This window comes from Nelumbo lutea, chromosome 6 (assembly GCF_056320005.1).
Source record: "Nelumbo lutea isolate HS-2025 chromosome 6, American lotus-T2T, whole genome shotgun sequence".
In the NCBI taxonomy this organism is placed as follows: domain Eukaryota; kingdom Viridiplantae; phylum Streptophyta; class Magnoliopsida; order Proteales; family Nelumbonaceae; genus Nelumbo; species Nelumbo lutea.
The window spans coordinates 27,671,213-27,692,977 of record NC_142689.1 but is presented as its reverse complement, the minus strand read 5'-3'; the positions used below and the strand labels follow the sequence as shown (position 1 = coordinate 27,692,977).

The window sequence follows — 21,765 nt, the reverse complement described above, 5'->3', positions numbered from 1 at the left end:
CGCATAGTTGCAACTGTTGATGAAAGTGGGTCACCCAGTTGACTCGGTTTAGACTGGTCAAACCGATTCAGTTCAATTTTTTCTCCAAATTTGACCCAATGAAGCCCACTTCATTATCATTTCATCCCATAATGACTAATGGTGTCTATCAAGACTTGGGTTTGCCTTTGAAGATCCATTTTAGCAAAAGAAAGAAGAAGAAAAAAGAGAAAGCGCATTGAGATACCATTATTTTGGCCTTTCCCATGAGGCATTTTTGCTTGACCCAATGAGGTCCCTTTGGCGTGTTTCGACCTATCTCAAGTCTGGCCCATGTTGGTTGTTGTTGAATCGGCTCCCTAGAAGCCAGCCAAAAGTGCCCCACTTCGGTTAAGCTATAATGGCTACATTTTAATTACAAAACAAGCCCATGGAGGTTCTTTGTCTTGAAGGAGTAGCGGGACTACGTGCCCCATCATTATCACCATGGAGATTTTCAGTCATCATCAAATTGCCATGTCTCAATAGACTACCACATCATCATCCCACCAAGCATGGAACTAACTTCACGGTGGATTAGACTAATATATGCCACATATCATCATCTTTAGGTCACACCATCATTGATGTTACATCAGTATTATAAATTTTGAGGACGTCATAAGATAAGATTGCAACATAATTGTGAAACCCATGAAAATATTTGGTTATCATGGGTTTGAGGGGGTGTGCTAAGGAATATTAATGTTAAGATCAAATCAAATTGAAAGATTGTTAATATAAGATAAGAGTAAGAGAATAGTCATTGATGATAAATTTGAATTAAATTAGAGTTTTTCACTTTATATATGATATACGTCTCATGTTGATCGATGCATTTAATTAAGCCTTTCTTTGAAACTTAATACAAATGAAGACATAAGCATGTATATGTTAGTGAGGGCGGGCAATTGTCCCCACTAAGATTTGAAAACTTTTGTATGTTCATGGAAAATTTTAATCTTTTTCACATTTGCCCCCACTCAAATAAAATATTAGGGTTCAATTTATTATTATTATTTTTTTGGGTAATGAATAAGGGATCAAATAATGACACCCATGTTCTATGACCTACTTAAAATTTAAAATTGAAATAATAAAAAATGAAGTGATGACTATTGACTTTATGTGTTTTGATGATAACGAACTCATTAAGAATACTAATATTGTGTTTAAGTATGCAACCATCTTAAGTAAGCTTTTTTGAGTATTAATTGTATTAAAGCAAGTTTACTACAAAAGATGAAGAAGTGAAAATTCTATTTGATTAGCTACTCAAGCCTTTTAATCTCATCACCATCACCAAATCTCTTTAGTGAGGATGCTTAAAAAATTAAGCATTAAGAACTCAAAAGATTTAAAGCTACTTAAATGCTTATTTACTACAACAACTCCTTAAGGAGGAAGACTACATTAAGTTATATTCAAAAGTATTAGTCTTCAGGATCTTAAATAAATTGCATAAGATGCACTCTCAATGACATTTAATAAGATTGAACTCAATTTAGGCAACCTTAGAGACCAATGGCTAGAACAAGTTTAGTTCTTAGGCTTTCTTGGACTTAAACAAGTGATTACAAACCTAAAAATCTATTTTGAAAGCTAAAGGAAGAAGTTCCAAACCTTTGCATGAATATTTTTAAGGTTTATAAATGTTTGGCTATCTATAAGGCATGATTTCTTAGGCTCTATGTGTTTGGCTAACTATGATAGTTGATGCATGATATGTCTGAATGTGAGACATAGTCAACTACACCAAAAAGCATAGTCGGCTAAATGTGATAGCCAAGGCATGTTTTCCCAAGATTGGCTGAGGGAAGTAGTTGATTACCCAAAATGCATAGTCAAGTAATCTAAATAGGTCCTGTTCAAATTGGTGGTAGTCAACTAATAAGAGAAACCAGTTGATTGGAAGAGAAAAAAAGATTTCTCCCTTCCTTTAGTAGATGAATGCCAAAAATTTGGCAATTGACTACTTTAAAGAAATTTGACCGTTTGAAGGCTTAAACGAATGTTGCTATATTTGGTAAGCCTTCTATCATGTTGTAGCAAATTTGAATCATTTTTAAGAATCGCAAAATCCCTCCAACAGCTAGAAAATGGTTACTTGCTCTTAAATCCTCTATAAATACAAGTGTTTTGCTTGATTCAAACCAAGCAAGAGAAAAACATGACTTATCATTATAAATAGTGTATAATTGGTTTTTAAAGAAAGCAAGTTAGTAAGAGTCATTTGTTGAAAAAATTCTAGTAGAATAGTTTTGGAGATGAGAAAAGAAGAAAATCCCTTGAGCTTATACATTCTCATACTCATATATTGTAGGTCTCTTGCTATAAACTTGCCTTGGGCTATATCTATATTATCTTGAGAGCAGATAGGTAGGTGTTCAAGTTTGAACACCATTAAGGTCTTGTTGGCATCTGAAAGCCCAACTGTTAGGTATTAAAGGCACCGCAAGTCTTGTTGGTTAGGTATAGCAAGCACCAACAAGTCCTATTCAAGGTATTGTGGGCACTAGCAAGTCCTATTGTTTGAGGTATTATAGGTACCCACAAGTCCTATTGGTTAAGGTATTATAGATACTCAGAAGTCCTATAGATTGTAAGGCTTTGCTAGAGCTCGTCAATCCAATTAGTTAGTGGAAATTCTTAGTGGTGGCCTAAGGTAAAGGACATTGGTAGGGGTTTCTACTATACCTCTATAAATCTTGTGTTCCTTGTCGCTTGTGCTTTATTTATTTTACTTCAAATTTCTATAGCTACTTTTCTACTAACATTACTAACCTCTTAGCTAACTACATAATCTTGAACATCTAGTTATCTTGTAGAATTTACACTTTATTCAATTTATTTTCTTTTAATTTGTAAAATACAAAGTTCTTGGTGTAGTTCTTGTGCTACTAACATCACTGATTTTAGTAACTATACTAAGATATAGGTTTAGCAATTTAAGTATTTTATTGCTTATCAACTTTCATTAACTACTAACTATTTACAATTGTTTACATTTATAACTGTTTATTTTCATTGCCCTTGAGATTCTGATAGTAGCCTAACAATTGCTTGTATCTTAAGTTGATTATTTTGAAAAGCTAGTCTATTTCTCAACTATTTTGTTGTGGTTGGTCCTTCCTCTCTTGCACAATCTTTTTAGTTTTGACAAGTTATCATTTACTTTATGTCTATTTTACTTTCAGTTGCCAATTACATTTTGTAGTTATTTACATTTATTGCTTACTCTTTATTTAAATGCATTAACACTAACCAGATAGTAGCTTGTTTATTTCCCTGTTAATTTACTTTTAGGCAAGGATCAAACCGATACGTATCGCATTAGAGCTTTCCCGATATGCCCCTACATGGGGTGTTTCGGGTCAACAAGTGGTTCAGAGGGTAGATCGGCCTTCCCAATACGTATCGCATTTGAACCGATTTCAAAAAACTTAAGAAAACACATAAAAAATAGTACCAATAAAGGTGATATGCCCTAACTACATCGATATTTTGAACCTTGCTTTCAGGTATTGTTTACTTTCAAGTAGTTATTTGTGCTTATTGTTATATATATGTTTAACTATTAACTTTTACAGCCCTAGTTGTTATATTGTTTGTCTTAAAGCTACAAATCTACATTCGATAATAAAGTTAATCATTACGAGCATATTCTTGATTAAATTTTTTAAGTTATATCCAATGCATCCCCCCTCTTGAGTAAAGTTATTGGTCCCAACTATGGCTTTATACCCTCATACTTTTTTTTTTCCAATATGACAACTAATAAGCATTACCCCTAAAAACTAAATGGGTCATTCAAACGATTTACTATCCTTTCAAATTTAGGGTTGGAGGCTTAGAGTAGGTTGCTAGATTGTAGAGGAGGAAATCAGGGAGATAAAATACATTTGAATTCTCTTAGTGTTTTACAAATTACAGCTCTTGTTTTGTATGCAAAATCATCCTAGTCATTGATATGTTAAGAAGAATTTTTCTTTATTTTTTTAGTTTTTAGATCCCTATATGCTTGAAAATATAAAAAAAAAATCTAGGAGAAAAGGTGATCCATTTGAATCTTCTTTTTTATTTTTATTTTTAATCCCAACTTTGTTTTATCGCAATCCTTCAAACTAGAAAGTTGTTCCTATCATATCTTGGAATTACATTTTTTAATCCTAACTTTGTTTACTACCAAAGATTCAAACTAGAAAGTTATAATTAGCTATCTTGGTTTTACTTTTTTTAATCATAACCTTCTTTTTATTTTTTTTAACCCTTGTGGTTTTTTTACATTTGGGTTTTAGCATTTCAAGGCATATGGGCACTAGTTTTGATACCCAAGTACCTAAGCTATTTGTTATGAAGCTGTTTACAATTTACAAAAAGTTCTTTTTTCTTGTTTTATCAAGCAAAAAATGAAAGATGTCTGTCATAAATTTCCTTTGAAATTTGTATTTGTTTTTGGTAAATGAATTTTTTATGTGCATATTTAGATTTTTTTTATTCTATTATTATCTTATTATTCACTTTGTTTTTCCTAAATGAGATAGTTTACCTTTTACAAATTACAATTCTTATTTTGTTGATATGCTTTATTTCCTTCCCTTGATTGTAACTTGTTAATAATGATATTATTCTCATAAGTTCTTATTTGTTACATTTTTTTATGTGATTGTACCTTTATTTTGTTGTATTTATTTAATATTTTTTATATTTTTTATATTTATGAATATATTATTATTTTTATCCTTGCATTGATGAGATATTTAAAATTACTTTTACTTTTATAATTTGTTTTTTAATGGATGCTTCTCTTATAAAATTGATATTATTAAGGGATTTTCTAATTTTGTGGTATAATCATTTTTCAATTGTGAGGTATATCTATGTCTCTAAAAATGTTTTGAGTGAAAGTGTTTTAATATCAATTTTTTTTTTATTTTAATTACCCATATGTCATGACTAAGTTGATGTTATGATAATGCTTGATCCCACATTCCCACTGATCAAAGTCCCTAGATCTACCATTGGATGAAGACTTCTGTATTGGTGCGTAGAACTTCTGAAAGGGACTTGGATAAAAAATGAAAGGGTTGAACTTCTGAAGCTCACTATCTTGTCATCGTTGTCGTCTCTCTCTCTCTCTCTCTCTCTCTCTCTCTCTCTCTCTTCATCTTCTTTGTTTTTTCCATGGTTTTAAAACTATCATTTACCTGGCCAGTCAAACTGCTTGACTTGGAAACAAGTCATGGTACCGTTTCCATTTTAGTGTTAAACTACTATTTTACTAAAAAACATTGAGATCTTAGATTATAAATCAACAAGAGAGATCCGTCGCCACTAGAGGTCATCGTCACCATCGCCACTACAGTCCTCTTCTCACTGTCATTCTTATTCCCCTTCTCATAACATTTATATCCATCTTACTCTAATATTCCAATCCAAAGGGTAAGATGGGGTATACTATTGAAACATTTGAACCGTTTGACCTAGATGGTCAAACTGGTGGCCAAAGCAGTTTCGTTTCTAGGTTGATTTTTAAAACCTTAGTTTTTTTCTTACCACTTTCGCCATTTGATCAATCGAACTCTCCACTGTTGGGCTATTCCAAGCAAGCCAATAAGAATGGTCAAAGTAGAGTGATAACAATTTCAATTGACAATTGCAATCTTAACGATTATAGCTAAGAACTTTTGAGTTTTGATTGTTCTACTTTTGTAGTTTTACCTATATATAGATGAAAAAAAAATCTTTGATTGGTTAATAGGTTTGACGATTGAACATCTTTCTTTCTTTCTTTCTTTTGTTAGTCTTTGTTCCCTCTTGTCTAGGAAAGTTGTCAATTTTAGGCTATGTTTGGTGATTAAGTGGTTGTTAAAAGAAGTACTCGTTGCACAAGTACTTTTTAGAAGTGCTTCTTTTAACAACCACTTAAGATTGTTTGGTGACTCACTTGCCAAATCACTTATTATGCTTTTTAAGAACTTATTGGGGTAGGGATATTTGGTGAGCTACTTTCCCCACAAGTGCTTATATTGACACAAATGACAATTTTAGCCCTCATTTCACATACATATAAACAATGCTTTTCACATATTATACTATACATTTCAATGAAAAGTTTCCACACCATGACACCTGAGAGCCCACGTGGAGCACCATGTGGATCCAATTAATAATAATAACAACAACAACAACAACAACAGATAATAATAACTAATAATAACAAATAATAAATAATATTGATAAATAACAAATTCAAACAAATAATAAATAATATTGATAAATAACACAAAAAAATCTGACTCATGCATAGAAACCATCACATAGACAATGCAAAAAAAGCAAATAGTTCGGATTTCTCACTTGAAAAATCTGAAAAAACGAATCCTGACAAATATTAACCCAAAAAAAACAAGAAAATAACATCAAACATGGAGGGGAGGAGTTTGGGTGAACTCACATTTGTTCGTTGACAGCTAGATAATCGGGTGTCGTCGATAAACTTGCCCAATAACAGATCTGCAAACAGAGAGAAAAGTACCTTATCAGGCATTAAAAAACTCAAAAAAAATGCTTCAAATTGAATAAAATAAGCAAAAAATAGTCACAATGGGAAAAACAACAGGTTTGTTAGTCGTATTTTCGCACCATCGATTGTGGCTGAAGGAGAGGGAATAAACCCTCGTGCGGGGGCAAATCTGGTATTAAATAAATTATTTAGGGACTGAATTGTCCCATTCATTTTGAAAAAGCACTTCACCGAGAAGTGCTGAAAAAAAGTCACTCTCAGATCACTTTTTCTATTAGTACTTAGTGACTTTTTTACCAAGCACAAATAAGCACTTTTTTACCACTTAATGTGTGGTCCCAACACTTAAAAGAAGTACTTTTTAGAAGTGAAATCAAGGCCTTAATTTGTTATTTTTCTTTGTTTCTATTAGTGAGCATAGGAAAACAAATCCTCATTCATCAATTGATTTTGAGAGCCTATCAATTAAGCAGACTGCAGAACCTAACCAAATTGAAACTTGATGTGCAAAGCTGTCCTCGTTTGATGGTCAATGTGTTCAACTAATAAGCCTAATCCAATCTACTGAACATGATTTACCTTCAGTCTATGTTTGGTTTGATAAAAAATAAAAGAGAAACAGAAATATGGAAGTTTGAGGAAAAGTTCTTAAGCTAGAACTTATTTTAAATATATTCTTAATTATAACTTATTATAATCGGACCCATTGGGTTAGATCAGATTGTCTGGAATAACATCAATTCGGTTCTGAATCTAAAATTAAGATCTAAATCGATTCCAAAACATTAATATTTCTTGTCAGTTTGAAAGTTGAAATTGATTCTACCCAATTCTGACCGAGACCCGACCCATTGACAGTCCCATTCGAGAATCAAGATGTCATGCCTCTATACAAAAGTTTTTATGGTATTTAGTTTTACTCTTTTTTTGAAGGTCAATAGGTTATAAGGCGGAGTGCCTCATAACCAAATTCATTAATTCAATTGCTCATGATTACAATCTTGATAGATAGCAGAATGTAAAAAAGATGGACATAAAGACCATGTATGCATGTGATTGTTAGGGCATGTTTGGCCAACATATGAGTGGCCACATTACCAGAATGAGCAATCCAATTTACGAGCAGTGAGAGAAATTTCTAATAAAAAGTCTGCAATTTGTGATCAACATGTGTATCCGCCAAGGAGCCTGAGAGCCAAACTCCAACAGACTTATAATCACAATACTATAATCTCCCTCAAGAATGATGAAAGAAAGCCCCAAATCTAGTGCAAACAAAAGGGCCGCATGAGCAACTTTAGCTTTTAATTCTCTTGGAGAAGCTTTAGGAACTTTAATGGATCTACCATAAATAAAAGCCCCTGAGTGATCACGGATCACAACACCTAAACCCCCGCCTAAAGACGGTAAATCACTATCAAAGTTGATTTTGTATGTTTATGCCAAAAGTAGGAGGAGTCATCCAGCCTTGAGATGGTAGTATTAGAAATATCTCCATTAATCGATAAAGAGCATCCAACTTCCTCCATTTGGGACTGGGCCTTGAAGATATCTGTCATACCTTCAAATGCCCGATTTTCCATGATTATATTACAACTAGATTTTCATATCTGCCACATGAAAATGCTTGCAATAGTAAAGTATGATAACTGACTTTCATTAAAAGGATAGTCAAGTTTAAACCAATGAAATAGCCAATCTTGTAGAGTCAAGTATTTAATTAAGGCTCCCTTTGATTTATGGGATGGGATGAGAAAAAAAGGAATATTTTAATTTTTTTTTTCCGAGGTATGGGATGAATAAAATGTGGGATGTCATATCCCAAAATCGTGGATTTGAGTCGCACCAAAACCAAGCGACCGAGATGGAAAATTTTGAAAAATAACTGTAAATTTTGAGAATTCACCGTTCATCATCTACCTCCCTTCGTCGTTTGAACCCAGAAGCAGAGCAGCGGCGGCGGCACCCCTTTCTTCCCCATTTTAACCCAGACGCAGAGCAGCGGCGGCGGTAGCCCCTCTCAGCCACTCCCTTCCTCCTTCTCTCCTTTCTTCTTCTCTTTCTTCTATTCATCGTGTAGTACCTCCCCTTCCCCATTCGAATCCAAAAGCAGAGCAACGGCTGTGGCACCCCCTCTCAACCACTCCTTTCCGTTCTTCTTCTTCCCCGTTCAAACCCAGAAGCAGAGCAGCGGCGGCGGTATCTCCTCTTAGCCACTCCCTTCCTCCCTCTCTCCTTTCTTCTTCTCATTCTCCTGTTCATCGTCTAGTACCTCCCCTTCCCCGTTCGAACCCAGAAGCAGCGCCGATTGTTTTCATTCCTCCGTCGCTCCGCTCCGTGCTTGTGAATTGGCTTTGGATTTTCTTTTCCTTTTAGCTGGGTCTTTTGTTAGTCTAACATCTGATGGAGTTTTATTATGATTTTTTCAAAATGGAAATGTTTTACAGCTTAGTTGGATTAATTTTTGCAATGTTAATGGCGATGCCGATTCATTCATTTCAATCTTTTTCTCTTTAACTTTTCCTTATTCTCATTTTCTTTTCATTTCCCGTTCTTTGGCTGTTGTAGATGGTCTGTGACACCATCGCTCTTGATTTTATACATCTAGGTTTGAGAATGGAAGTTAATTGATCAGCCTAGTACATAGTGTGGATACTTCTGCCTAAGGCGTTCACTATATATAACAAAAACAAGGAACCTGATGGTTTAATCCTGTTGGAAGAAAGAGTAGTATCGAAATAGAATTTTGTTTGGGAATTTTCCAACAGTTGAGATGTTCATCTTGTTCTACTTCTCGGCCAAGCTCGAGCACTGCAAGCTTTGGCAGTGCCCCATGGACGCCACAGCGAGTGGAGCCCCTTCGATGTGCATATTACCTGGCTCTTGTTGTCCTTCCTTTTCCAACATTTCAACGACAACAACGCCATTGTTTCGGAGAATTCGCCTTGGCAGCTAACCCCTCCATCGTTCTCCATGTCCTCAGGGACTGTAATTTGGACCCTCAAGATCTTGCAAAACTTGAGGCAAGTTCCCTGTTTCTATTGTGTTTCATTTGGTGAAGCAGTGCTTTTCTCATCCTTGCACCAGCCGGGAATCGAGCCCGGGTCTGTACCGTGGCAGGGAACTATTCTACCACTAGACCACTGGTGCCAATTTTATCATCTCCAATTTACTATGGCCCTTTAAAAATATTATTTAACTAAGCCACAAACACATCAAATAACAGAAGCGATTAGAGCCCTCCGTCCAATCCTTTTTTAATATATCTGTTGAAGTGTCTGAATTATTTTAATAATTGCACTCTGATTCTACTATTCCTACATAATTTATTTTATGACTATTTTACCTACTGAAGATGACAAAATAAGTCATTTTGCCACTTAAATTTTGTTTTCTCCCCCACGTTGAATTGTGTACAATGCATTACAATCTCTTGTTGTATTATAACAGGAAGCTACCTGACTGTTGAGATTGCCATTATATATTTATTTCAGCTCCTTTTTTTTATTTTTTCAAAGGAATCAAAGGTGGGGCATAGCAGGGCGTACGTGAAGCTGGCTTGTTATCCGTGGCTAGGGTTAGGGGTGCTCACGGTTTGGTGTGGGATTTTTTTAGAACTGAGCCGATATTATAATCGAAATCAGCCGATTAATTGGTTGACTGATTCAGTTAATTGTTGGTTTTTCAATTTTTATAATATATATTATAAAAATATATAATAAAAAATTATAAATATATATAATATTATATTTTAATTAATAAATAATATATCATATATTATAAATATATATAATACATATTTATTAATTTATAATTTATAAAAAATTTAAATATATATAATATACATAAATGTATATAAAATATATAGAATATATGTATATCAATTAGTTTGATTAACTACCAATTTTTTATATTGATTAATCAAAATCGAACCAATATCTTCAATTTTTTAAAAACACCAAATTAAAACCAAACCAATCAATTCGGTTAACTGATTTTTTTAATTCGATTTCGATCTATATTTTGAATCGGTCCAATTTTTTTGCTCACCACTATCGGAGGCTACCCATCCGTTTATAGGCAAAAATACCTATAAACCTCCTCCTTCCCCCAAACCCTGGTGCCCAAGTCTCCACTCTTGACTCTCCAGTACTGCGAATGCCAATATGAGTTGTGCCTGTAGTATGGAAATGGATGGGTGGAAAGATGGGCTTATAATTTGATTTTTTTAACTTCCATTAATGGGCCCACGTAATCCAAAGCTACGAGGCCCACAACTGTAATCCTTTCAGAGGCAGGCAGCATTGTCAAAGTTCTTTCACAGGCCACATCAAACGGTTACCAGATAGCTGCTGTTAAGATATAAATTTAACTACATGATAAAAACTTATGTACCTATTTTTATTACAGCCATTGACAAAGTTCTTTGCGCTTTACCATGTTGAACTTTTACGGTCAATAGACAATAGCCCAGCACCGTATCCTCTCCTCTTCTCAGGTTTCTAACAAATATTAATACCTCCCTTGGACCTTTTTGCTAAAAAGGACTCTACCCTCTCCTGTTTGCTAACATGGCAAGACAAATTAGACAAAAACCATCATTTAATCACACCACTTTTTTTTGGGTCTTAAACCTTAAAAAAAGGAGGTTTAAGTATTTATTACAAGTGTTTTTTTTTTTTTTACACTTCTATATTAGAATTGAGGAACATTGGTTTACGCAGTGTATTAGTGGGCAAATTTAGGTTTTGAAATTAGTTTGGGTCTAAGTTAGGCTTTAGGGTTATATTAAGGTTGCCTTTAACTTAACCTAATCCATCTAAATTATACCTCTACTTTAGAGAGCAAAAAGGGATTAATAGAGATTTAAAAGGGTAAAAAGGATTTAATGAAAAAGGAAGATGTTACAAACATAGAGAGAGAGAGAGAGAAAGATTTAAAAATGGTCTTATTAGAGAATAAATATAGATTTTATGAGAGATAATGACAATCCATAAAGATTTAAATTTTGACTTGTTATATTTTTAATGATTTAATTTAAAACTAAATATGCACATGTGTGAGAAAAGAAAAGAGAAATGGAATAGGTATTTGTGAGCTCTGTATGAGAGGACACCTCCCCTCCCCTCTTTCTTCTTTCTATTTTATGCTGCCCGAACTAAGACAGGCAGAAGATGATGTCTTGATGAATTGAATGAACTGTGTTGGATTCAAAGATCTATGCACACAAATGGTTAGAGGCCCTAAGGTGGTTCTTTGAGGGGGAGCACTCCAATGCTTAATTTAGTGATGAGAGTGGTGATTGGCTAGACCAAATTGGTTATAGCCATACGGGTTAGATAGTTTGAGTGAGTAAGAGAGCAATAATGCTTGAGAACTGAAGAGTGTGAAGAGAGTCTCACTTTAGACACTTTGCCTTCATATACTTGAGAGTGCCATTGTGCTCCTCACTTACGAGTTACGAGACACATGTCAACTTCTAAGGTGGTTAACGACCAAGGTTTGAAAGATGTATGCCATATGAATTGTGCAAGAAACTTAGGCTCCATTTGGAAAAAGTACAAATGCAAATATGTACAATACAAATACATACAAAATAATACAAAATACAAGGTTTTACCCTCTACACATTTGTATTTGTACTCCTTCCGAATTCAGCCTTAGGGACATTAGTGCTAACCTGGATGGTAAGGCTTCATTGAATGTTCGCCACATGTCCCCACTTCATCGAGACTTGCAATGTGCACCAACATTTGCCTTGGGCGTACGAATGCATCACATCACTTTTCCTCGATTAGCTTAGGCTTTGGACATGTGGCAGTCATCGACTTGACTTGGCCAGGTGCCACCTCGTCATGCTTCCACGTGACAATTTAACTTAGGCCCAATTCTCAACCCCATCAGCGTGTATGTATAATGGTATAATACAGATATATAACTTTCCGTCAGCCCTGTTCTTCAATTTGATAGATTTACACCTTAAGTATGGATGAACAAAGCAATCTTTGGTGGATTGGATTGGGTTATAGTTGAGGAGTTTTATTTTTAGGTCGAGCTAAGATTATGGTTCACTACATCTAATTGTAGGTGAGGTTGAGGGTTCAACAATCAGCATCTTGGGTTGGTCTAGGGTAAGGATTAACCTCAACACCATCAATTTATACAAACTGACCGAACTTGTGCTCTAACTCTACTTATCTCTTTCCTCTAGTACTATCACTCAATTATTTAGTGTCCGTTTGGTTTATCTCCAGAATCGGAATCCAAATCAGAATGAACGGAATGGTTTATTTCCATAGTCCATTTGGTTTATATGAAAATTGGAATAAGCTAGAATGAGAATTCATTCCCAAATAAGAATGACAATTTTTCCTATTTCCCTGATTTCTGTGTGGACTCACCCCGGATGGGGAAATTGTCATCATCATTGGCGAGGACGGGGAGAGCACTTTCAGCCCCATGGGGTCATCGATCCCCGCCTTATGGGGATCCTCTCTAATATATATGTACGCCTACGTCTATATATGTATTTATGCATATTAATATTTTTAAAAATATGTTTGAATATATTCGAATAATTTTTAGTAGGATTTTAAATTTTAATTATTTTATTTTTAATTTTTTAAAACAAAATAATTGACATTATAAAAAATTATGGGAAGTGGGGATCCCTGTGGCTATGGGGATGGGGATGGGGACGGTGATAACCTTATCCCCACTGGCAGGGATGGGAATGTGGATTTTCGTGAGGATGGGGATGGGGAGTGGCTCCCCGTCCCCACCACACCCATTGCCATTCCTATTCCCAAGAGAGGGGGAGGGAATGACCATCTCTCCAATAGGAGAATGCCACTTCACCATAAATAGGAATGAGATTCCTATTCCATCTAACCAAACAGTTAGACCATTTCAATTCCAATTCTATCTCTATTCCCATGAACCAAAGACTCCTTATTTTGAATCAATAAAAAATGGTGCCTTTTCTGAGTTAGAACTCTCGATCAACGTTAGAGACCCGGAATTGATTGTCATTTTGTCCCTTTAGGTTTTGTTTGGGATCATTTAATTCCATTCATGGGAAAAAGAAGTTACATGATTTGGGGTATACACATGAGAAGCAAAATCCAAAATTCCGACATGTATTACCATGATTGGGGTGCTTTGTGTTGTTGCAAATTCAGCTTTCAACTCCTCGTACTGTCTATCAGCAACTACTCTTTCAAAGTGTAAAAGAAACATTGACAAATCATACCTTATATTGAGATATTTCTCAAGGAAAGCATTCAAACTCTCGCTTTTTTGTGTTGTGCTCATCCTGACAAAAAATGTTTATCGTCCAAATGCTAATGCCCATTTGTGTATTTTTCTATACAATCTTTGCAACCACTCATTTTTCTGAAGTCCATACCTATTGATCATGACTACCCAAGTATTTTCAAATTCATCAACATCTTCACAATTATACACACAATTACTAAAATCTATGGAAAATGGTTTAAATTTCTCAAACACACCATTAAGGTGCTTTGCAACATTTTGAAACATATGCCATAGATATAACTGATGATGTAATTCTGATAGCACAAAACCATGGTTTTCAAAACTGGATTGGACGGTCGGACCAGAATAACAGGAAATTGGTTACATTTTACCCTAGAACATTATTTCACCAAAAAACCGTTGATTTGGTTAGCAAGCCGCTAACACAGGGCGGTTGAACTATTCAAACCGTCCAATGGTTTGGCCATTTTTTTATTTTTTGTCAAAACGGGCCATCCATTCGGTTCAAATGGTCGGACCATTCGACCCGGAAACTTGACCCCTGATTGGTTTGATGTCCGGTTCGATTTAAAAAACCTTGCACCAAACCAATTGCTTTTGCCATATCTGCATCATCATCGATTAGAATTGTTTTAGGCTTTTTTTCCTCTCATGGTTTTGACAAACACATTAAACAACCACTCAAAAGTATGTACAGTTTCATCGTACAACAATGCAACACCAAAAATTATTGTTTGTCTATAATATTTAACCCCAAAAATACTGCAAATGGTCTATTTTCCTTGTTGGTTTATATGTTGTGTCAAAACATATTACATCACCAAAATGAGCATAATTTACAACCATTTGTGCATTTCCCCAAAATAAATTTGTAACCAATTCAACTTGGTCAAATTATATTGCATAAACAAATGATGGATCTTGTGACTGCCTATCTTCAAAATAGTTCAGAACACCACCTACCTCCCCCCCCCCCTTTCCATATTCCTAGTTCAGTATGTATACAAGTAATTCATCAAATCCACAGAGGTAAGGCCAACATTTTCATGCTGGCCCACCAGCCTCATTGGCCATCAACTCCATTACTACTAGCAATTCTTGCATCATCTGCCATTATAGCTGGATTACCTTGCACCTCATTAATCTTTCGCTGTGACCTCAACATATGTGACTTGGAAGGAGTTGCAACCATATGATTATGCATCCCATCAAAGCCAATGACACAATAACCATCCTTCATACGACTTATCTTCATGATTGCCATACAACCACATCTTGTAATTGGTCGGCGAGTTTTTACAGTAACCCTATGTCTATTTGCACTAATCTTTCCTTCTCTAGAGCAACAAAACGTACAGTATCTTATTTGGTTAGTCTGCTTGGCAACCACTTTATTTTCTTTTTGAGTACTAAACACCACCTTCCCAGCATATCTATTATAGAACTCATATGCTTCCTCTACTGTTTCAAATATTATGCCAACCGGAATACACTCTTGAGGAATAACACAGCTTTTCCTTCAATATATTTGAAATATTTGCACCAATGCCCCTACTTTCCTCACATGTAGGCATCTCATTCACTCCTCTTAGGTGAAAGTTTTACCTCATCAAAATTATTGACCATGTTGGTACCCTCCATTTCACGCATGCTAGATGAAAGTTTGGATGATTCACCCTCATCTCCTTCAAGTTCAAACACCAACCTTCACATGGGGTTTGGTGTGCCCTCCATTCCAAATTTACTCTCTTCTTTGTTGGTGGATTAAATAAAACACCAAATAGTAAGTGAACCGACGATGCAATTCAAATAGCACATAAACCCTTAGATGCAATTTAAATAGCACATAATGCATTCCAGGTTTTAGGTATTAAAAATGTATTGTGATATAACGTAACAACTAAAATTCGAGCTGAAAAAAATCAATATGAACATAAAACCCTAACGTTGTATGCTCGGCCAACATAGAACAGAACAGGGGAGTGGGTTCTGTACTAAAAGAAAAAACAGAGTTTGAAACCGTACCTGTATCCGCAGCATGCACCTTCTACGTTTTTTCTATTCCAAAAAAACAAAAAACAAGTTAGAAAAATGAGAAAAAACAGACAAGAGAAAAAAAATAAGTTAGAAAAATGAGAAAAAATAGATAAGAGAACAGAAGAACTGAGAATATGAATGGCAATGAGGCGAGGATCATATTTTAAATTATAAATAATATTTTCGTCAAAACAAGCCCATTCCCGACACTGGGGTTGGGGTTGGGAAAGAAAATATTGCCATCTCTAACTGAAAATAGAGAGGAAAATTTACCTTCGATAAATAAAGTTGCTGGAACAATCATGGGTGGCGACCTAGCAAGCTCCGACAGATTTCAGAGAGCACATTCTATATCGAGGATTCGAGTGAGGCTGAGATTCGAGAGAGGATTGAGAGATGACGTATTTTGGGAGTAACGGGAGCTAACGGGACGAGTTAATGGCCGTCCCATTATCTCCGCACGAGATAGCGGCATTCGCGTGTACTCACACGCGGCAAGTTGTGAGTCCGTGGGACGTTTTGGGGGTCAAGTCTATGGGGGACGTTTTGGGGGTCATAAAACAACACGACATGACGGCACGTAGCCCCGCCCATTGATGATGGAATTGTTGTTTGTTTTGTTACTCAACGGTATTAGAATGGGCCAATCATACCAGATCCATATGGGTCAGATTGGCTGGTCCCTGTCAACTTGTTCCATTTGGAGATCCGGTTTTAGTCTAAAAATATGGGCCCGTGGTTCGGTTCTTTCAATCGTGTTCACACTCTTCATACAAAAACCATCACACGCAACCTCAACACATGCTGCGCACTTGTTTTTATCTAAAATCTACGGATGATTCGGTCCTCTCTCAAGAGAGTCTGGCCTTAGTGGAGTGGCAGTGGGTTCCATTTTATGTAATTTTCTTGGAAAAGCTAGGGCCATTCTTCTCTTGATTCTTCTGCTTATGCGGCGATCCATCATCCTTATCTATCCTTTGTCATTTTCTTTCACCATTCAAAAGTTATTTAAATTGACCATTATACCTCTGACAGCGTCTTATAATTTCATCTTTACCCATCTCTGCCACCTCCTTCCTTTTGACCCACCATTTCCTTTTCTGCAACTTTGCCTTTGTTCCTTGTTTATGCCCTGTCACCTTTCTGCGTTCCCTCTTCTTTTTTATCATTAAATCCCTGGAAAACCCTAGAATCTTTTCTTACGCTTCCTTACTGTGAGTGGTTTTCTTTCACTCGATCCATCAAAATAACAGCCATGAGCGCTTTCCGAAGAATCGAGATTTTCGAGCCTTCACCGTCTCTCCTCATCAGAGAGACCTCCATTTGTCGACCGAAATCGCTAATCTTTCCCTCATTTGCAGAAGTAGAAGAAGACGAGTTCGCTTTGACTCTCGATCTCTTAAACCCTAAACCCAGCCTCTTTGATCTCTCCCCACAATGCTACTTCCCAGCCCCGGCTATATCGTCTCATTTCGATGTCTTGGACACCGTGACCGATCTGATCCAGATCGAGAAAACCCCATTTTCGTCTTCTTACAACAGGTACCAGGAGCGGATAGCCACGGATTCCTGCTTACGGAGCCTGTGTGATCGAGTGTCTTCTCTCGAGCTGGGATTTGATCGGCTTCTGAATGCGAAGAAGATCAACAAGCTAGATCGGAAGTACTCATGGACGGCCAAGATCAAGGACCCCGAAGAGGACTGCCTCGATCGGAAGTATAAGTGGACTGCGGAGATCAAGGGGGCGAAGTCCAAGGACGGCGAGTTGGGAGGCGTCGAGAAGAACTATGAATGGACGGTCGAGATGAAGGGTAAGGGAAAACACAGTCCCATCTCTCAGACCTACACGCTCAAGGCGTCAACATCTCCTGCCGCTGCCGGAGAGGGCAGCAGCAACTCCAGCAAGCCTAAGAAGAAAGGCGTCAAATCTTCGCCTTCCAAACGTGTGGTGGAGATTGAGGGCCCGGTTGATCATGGGGCTGTTATTCTCAAACAGGTATGTGGTGATTTCGCTTGCATTATCTTGTTTGACTGAAATTGCAATGCCCATGATTTGATTGCTGAAGGATGTGTTCTCTGTTGTGAGAAGGCATTTGCAAAGAGAGCTGGAAGCGTTAACAATGGCAAAGGGAAGAAGAAGGAGCTGTCTCCCCAAGACGCGGCGATGGTGATCCAGACGAGCTTCAGAGCTTATCTGATCCGTCGATCCCAAGCACTGCGGGCACTCCGAGAGCTAGCCGTGGCAAAATCCAAGCTGAAGGAGATGAGGGCCTACTTCAACAACTTATCCTACCGACGTCGCGTTAACCGTGATGCCGAGGAACGCCAGAGGTTCTCTGAGAAGATCATTGTCCTCCTCCTCACAGTTGATGCAATAGAGGTAGGTAATCTCTAGCAGTCTGAGGATTCTGATTCCTCCTTATGTCTTGCATTCATCCCATAATGTTTCATGTGATTGTTGAATTTTACAAAATGAATGGCAACCATGCATTAACCATGGGCATGAAGAACTTGCAAACGAAATGGGTTTGGTGGTTGGTGAATGTTTTAACCTAATTTGTCTGTAAATGCATTTAGGGAGTTGATGTTATGGTTCGAACGGCTAGGAAGTCAATGATAGATGAGCTGGAAGCAATGTTGGATGTGGTTGATCCACAGCCTGCTGCTGGAATTGGAAAGCTGGGATCCATGAAGCGGAGGAAGTTCGATCTGCCTGAGGGTGGTATCCAGAAGGAAATTGCAGCTGGTGTGGCGGAGGTCGTCCAAATGCTGGATCAGGTTGACAGTGGGAAGGCTGCTTTCGAAGCTTGCTTGTGAGAATGTGTTGTTTGTATTCCTGTCTGTTGCTTCTTACATCTTAACCTTCTTCATGTTGTGTTGTGTTGTGTTGTGTTAACGTGAAATATGTAGTAGCTAGTAGGTGTCTCAGTCTTTCCTTTCAATACCCTAATTGCTGATCATGATCATAAAGGCTTCCGGCCGGCAGTAAAAGAATTCTTCAAAACTTTGAAGGTCTCTTTGGTTCGCATTGGAATAAGAATCAGAATCAAAATCCTTTTGAATTGGTCTATTTTCATAATCTGTTTGGTCAGTCAGGAATCGAAAATGGAATTGGGATTTCATTCCTGAGAGGGAGGGAATGGGAATGGGAATGGAATTCTAATTCCACCCAACCAAACAGTTACAGTTGGATCATTCCGATTCTGATTACAGACCCCTATTCCTGTCAATCAAATGGGTCCTAAATTCTTAAGCAGCCATGTCATCTGGGTGGAGTATAATGAAAGAAGCTCAAAAAAGTTATCCAAAGGGAACTTAATTGTGATTGTGTTTATCGGTAGTATAAGCCTTAGGTTCAAGAAAAGAACCATTCCGTAAAAAGATTTCATTGGTAAACCAAAGAAAGAAACCGATATACAGAACAGAAAGAAACAAAGAAAAAAAAAAAACAGACACCCACTATAACAGAGATTTAAAACTGTGCCTAATGCTACTTTGGTGACTGAACTTTAAAATGCAACAGAACTTTTAAAAGTATCAATCCAGTAACTGATGTTAACCATCCCATTAACCATAAATGTCATTTAATTCTCTTTATCAATCATCATTGACAAAAAATGAATAGGTACTACCAAAAAAAAGACAAAAAATGAAGTCTCAAATCTTTAATTCTATTAAAAAAAAATTGGGGCCATTTTTTATCTACAATTGGATGATTTGATAAAGAGAATTAGATGACACTTAAAGGGCATTTATGCCTTTTCAAGTGTCACTTAATGGGCAGGTGTTGAATTGGGACATTTTTTAAATTCAGGTATTGAATTGTTGTGTTTTAAAGTTTGAAGACTAAAGTGACACTAAATACAAAGTACAGGTGACTTCACTAGGAATCCAAGAGAACCTAACTGGTCTACTTTCACAAAGTTTGAAGATATCCTTAATCACAAACACAATATCCTGGTGACTGAAGATTTTGCATTAAACAGTTCACTGTGTGCAAACTTAAGCCAGAGGATGCATTGTTCTAACCACCACACAGCACCATCACTGTCTCAAGCCAGGAAACCGTACAAATCCCTGCCTGATTCAAGAAAACCCCCATCCACATTCACTTTCAATACACCCTGGGTCCGGGGAAACCAATCACTTTGGGTGTCTTCTTCGTTCAGAGATTTATAACAGCTTACCAATGGCAATATCCGAGATGTCTCCACAGTCAACCCGAAGGACCGCCATTCACTTTGAATCCAAGTTTCCTAATCGGGTGGTCAAAGTGGGCAACTTGCTACACCTACATTCATGTCAACCCTAGTGACAAGAATGTATTCAGTAATACTGACAACAGTTTATAGTTTTCAATCATATTGTTCTTTCCCACTTTAGCCCACATTGAAGTCATTTGAAATGGATTCATTTAACAAAACACAATTAATGAATTTGTTTTAATAAATCTAAGACTAAGATGGCCTTTTTTTCACAGAAAGGGATTTGTTTTAAATAGGGGTGCATAAGATTGGATCATGAACTTATTCGAATTTGAATATCATCCTATTTTGTTAGATTCGGATATCCCTTGTTGAATATTTGGATCAGATTGAATAATAGTATTTAAATAAAAATCAGATAACCTCCTATATCATATATGTATGTAATATACACATTATTTGTTTATTTATAAGAAGACATGTACATATATGATAAAAATAATTGAATAAAATGCTTGTATTTTTTGTTTTTCTTTATATAGATTGTTATGTTTTTCCCTTTTAATTGACCTTTGTGAGATCTGATCATATCATTGGATTGGATTGGCTATAAGTTTTATATTATTTATATTATTGTATCAGATTTGGATATACCCCATTTCGAATCTGATCCGATCCAATCAATTTGTATCCCTAGTTTTAAATTATAAATTTGTGCTTTAAAATGTTTTATTTTCTTTCACCACTGAAACAGTATTATCTTCATTATTTTTTTTTCAATTATTTTTATAGAAATCAGTGGAACCTATGCATTATCATTTTCAAGCCAACCCATAAATTCTAGGCTTGGTCCTAAGCTTTGTATTTAGGTCCAACTTGGGCCCACATCCTGTCACAAATAAAGATAAATTCGTAACGACATAAGTATGAACCTTATATGACCCAAAAAAAATCTTATATGATATGATAATCTTATTTAACTTTTAGGGTGTGTTTAGAAATGATGCAAATATATAGAGTGTAAAACGGTTCATATAAATTGCAGAGTTGGGTTAGTTTTGCATTGACAAATTTACCTTCTTACCAGATAGACTTTTAGCTACAATGGATGTAAACACAAATTTTAATAAAGCATATGCTTTTTTTTTTATCAAAAGTTCACTTGAATGCAAATTTACTTCTTTTTTATTAATGTACTTTTACATATTATTATCAATGTAAATATGCATTGGAAAATGTATTTTTTTGTCATTTGTCAATGCATAAATGTAATGTTGCAAACACAGGCAAAAGTGAACCAGAGTGCAAATTTACCCTGCACCGAGATTTATACTCCATTTGCATCATTTCCAAATGCAGTCTTATAGTTTGTAAGGCTTCACCAAAAGCAAGGTAAGTAGTACCTTACTATGCATATATAAGTAAATATTATGTATTATACATGATGTTTGGATTTAACTAAATGTGCAGCCGAATTGACCACTTGGGAACAAAGGAGTTTGAGCAACGAGGGAATCTATAAAGGAGAGATCTGTAATTCTGTACAGAGTTCAGGTTTGTAGAATTTGCCATGGAGGCCTCCAATAGAGCTTTGAGTCCTTTGAAAATTACCAGCGCATCTCCCTCAATAAGAATATTTTGGGAACCTTCATCAGCCGTAAACTTCAAACCTTCGAGAAGGGCCCTGGCTTCAGTGTC

At 36.2% G+C, this 21,765-nt stretch overlaps 1 protein-coding gene and 1 long non-coding RNA gene across 2 annotated transcripts; one reads left to right on the top strand and one right to left on the bottom strand.

The window, feature by feature from the left end:
- Window positions 1-14,542: 14,542 nt before the first annotated feature.
- On the bottom strand, window positions 14,543-16,556 carry LOC148848173 (uncharacterized). Its single transcript, XR_016100640.1, has 2 exons — window positions 16,136-16,556; window positions 14,543-15,883 (listed from the first exon to the last, which is right to left on the bottom strand). It is a non-coding gene; the product is annotated as an uncharacterized LOC148848173 (long non-coding RNA).
- A 68-nt stretch (window positions 16,557-16,624) lies between these two features.
- LOC148848172 (BAG family molecular chaperone regulator 7-like) lies at window positions 16,625-18,877 on the top strand. Its single transcript, XM_088949208.1, has 3 exons — window positions 16,625-17,858; window positions 17,952-18,242; window positions 18,440-18,877. Exons 1-3 carry the CDS (start codon window positions 17,118-17,120, stop codon window positions 18,677-18,679), a joined length of 1,272 nt encoding a protein of 423 aa, XP_088805334.1. The 5' UTR covers window positions 16,625-17,117; the 3' UTR covers window positions 18,680-18,877.
- Window positions 18,878-21,765: the final 2,888 nt, after the last annotated feature.

Bases quoted from the DNA above. Each gene is read 5' to 3' on its own strand.
- LOC148848172 (XM_088949208.1), top strand. From the start codon at position 17,118: ATGAGCGCTTTCCGAAGAATCGAGATTTTCGAGCCTTCACCGTCTCTC. The intron at 17,859-17,951 runs GTATGTGGTGAT...TGTTGTGAGAAG, and splicing joins GGGCTGTTATTCTCAAACAG to GCATTTGCAAAGAGAGCTGG. The intron at 18,243-18,439 runs GTAGGTAATCTC...AAATGCATTTAG, and splicing joins TCACAGTTGATGCAATAGAG to GGAGTTGATGTTATGGTTCG.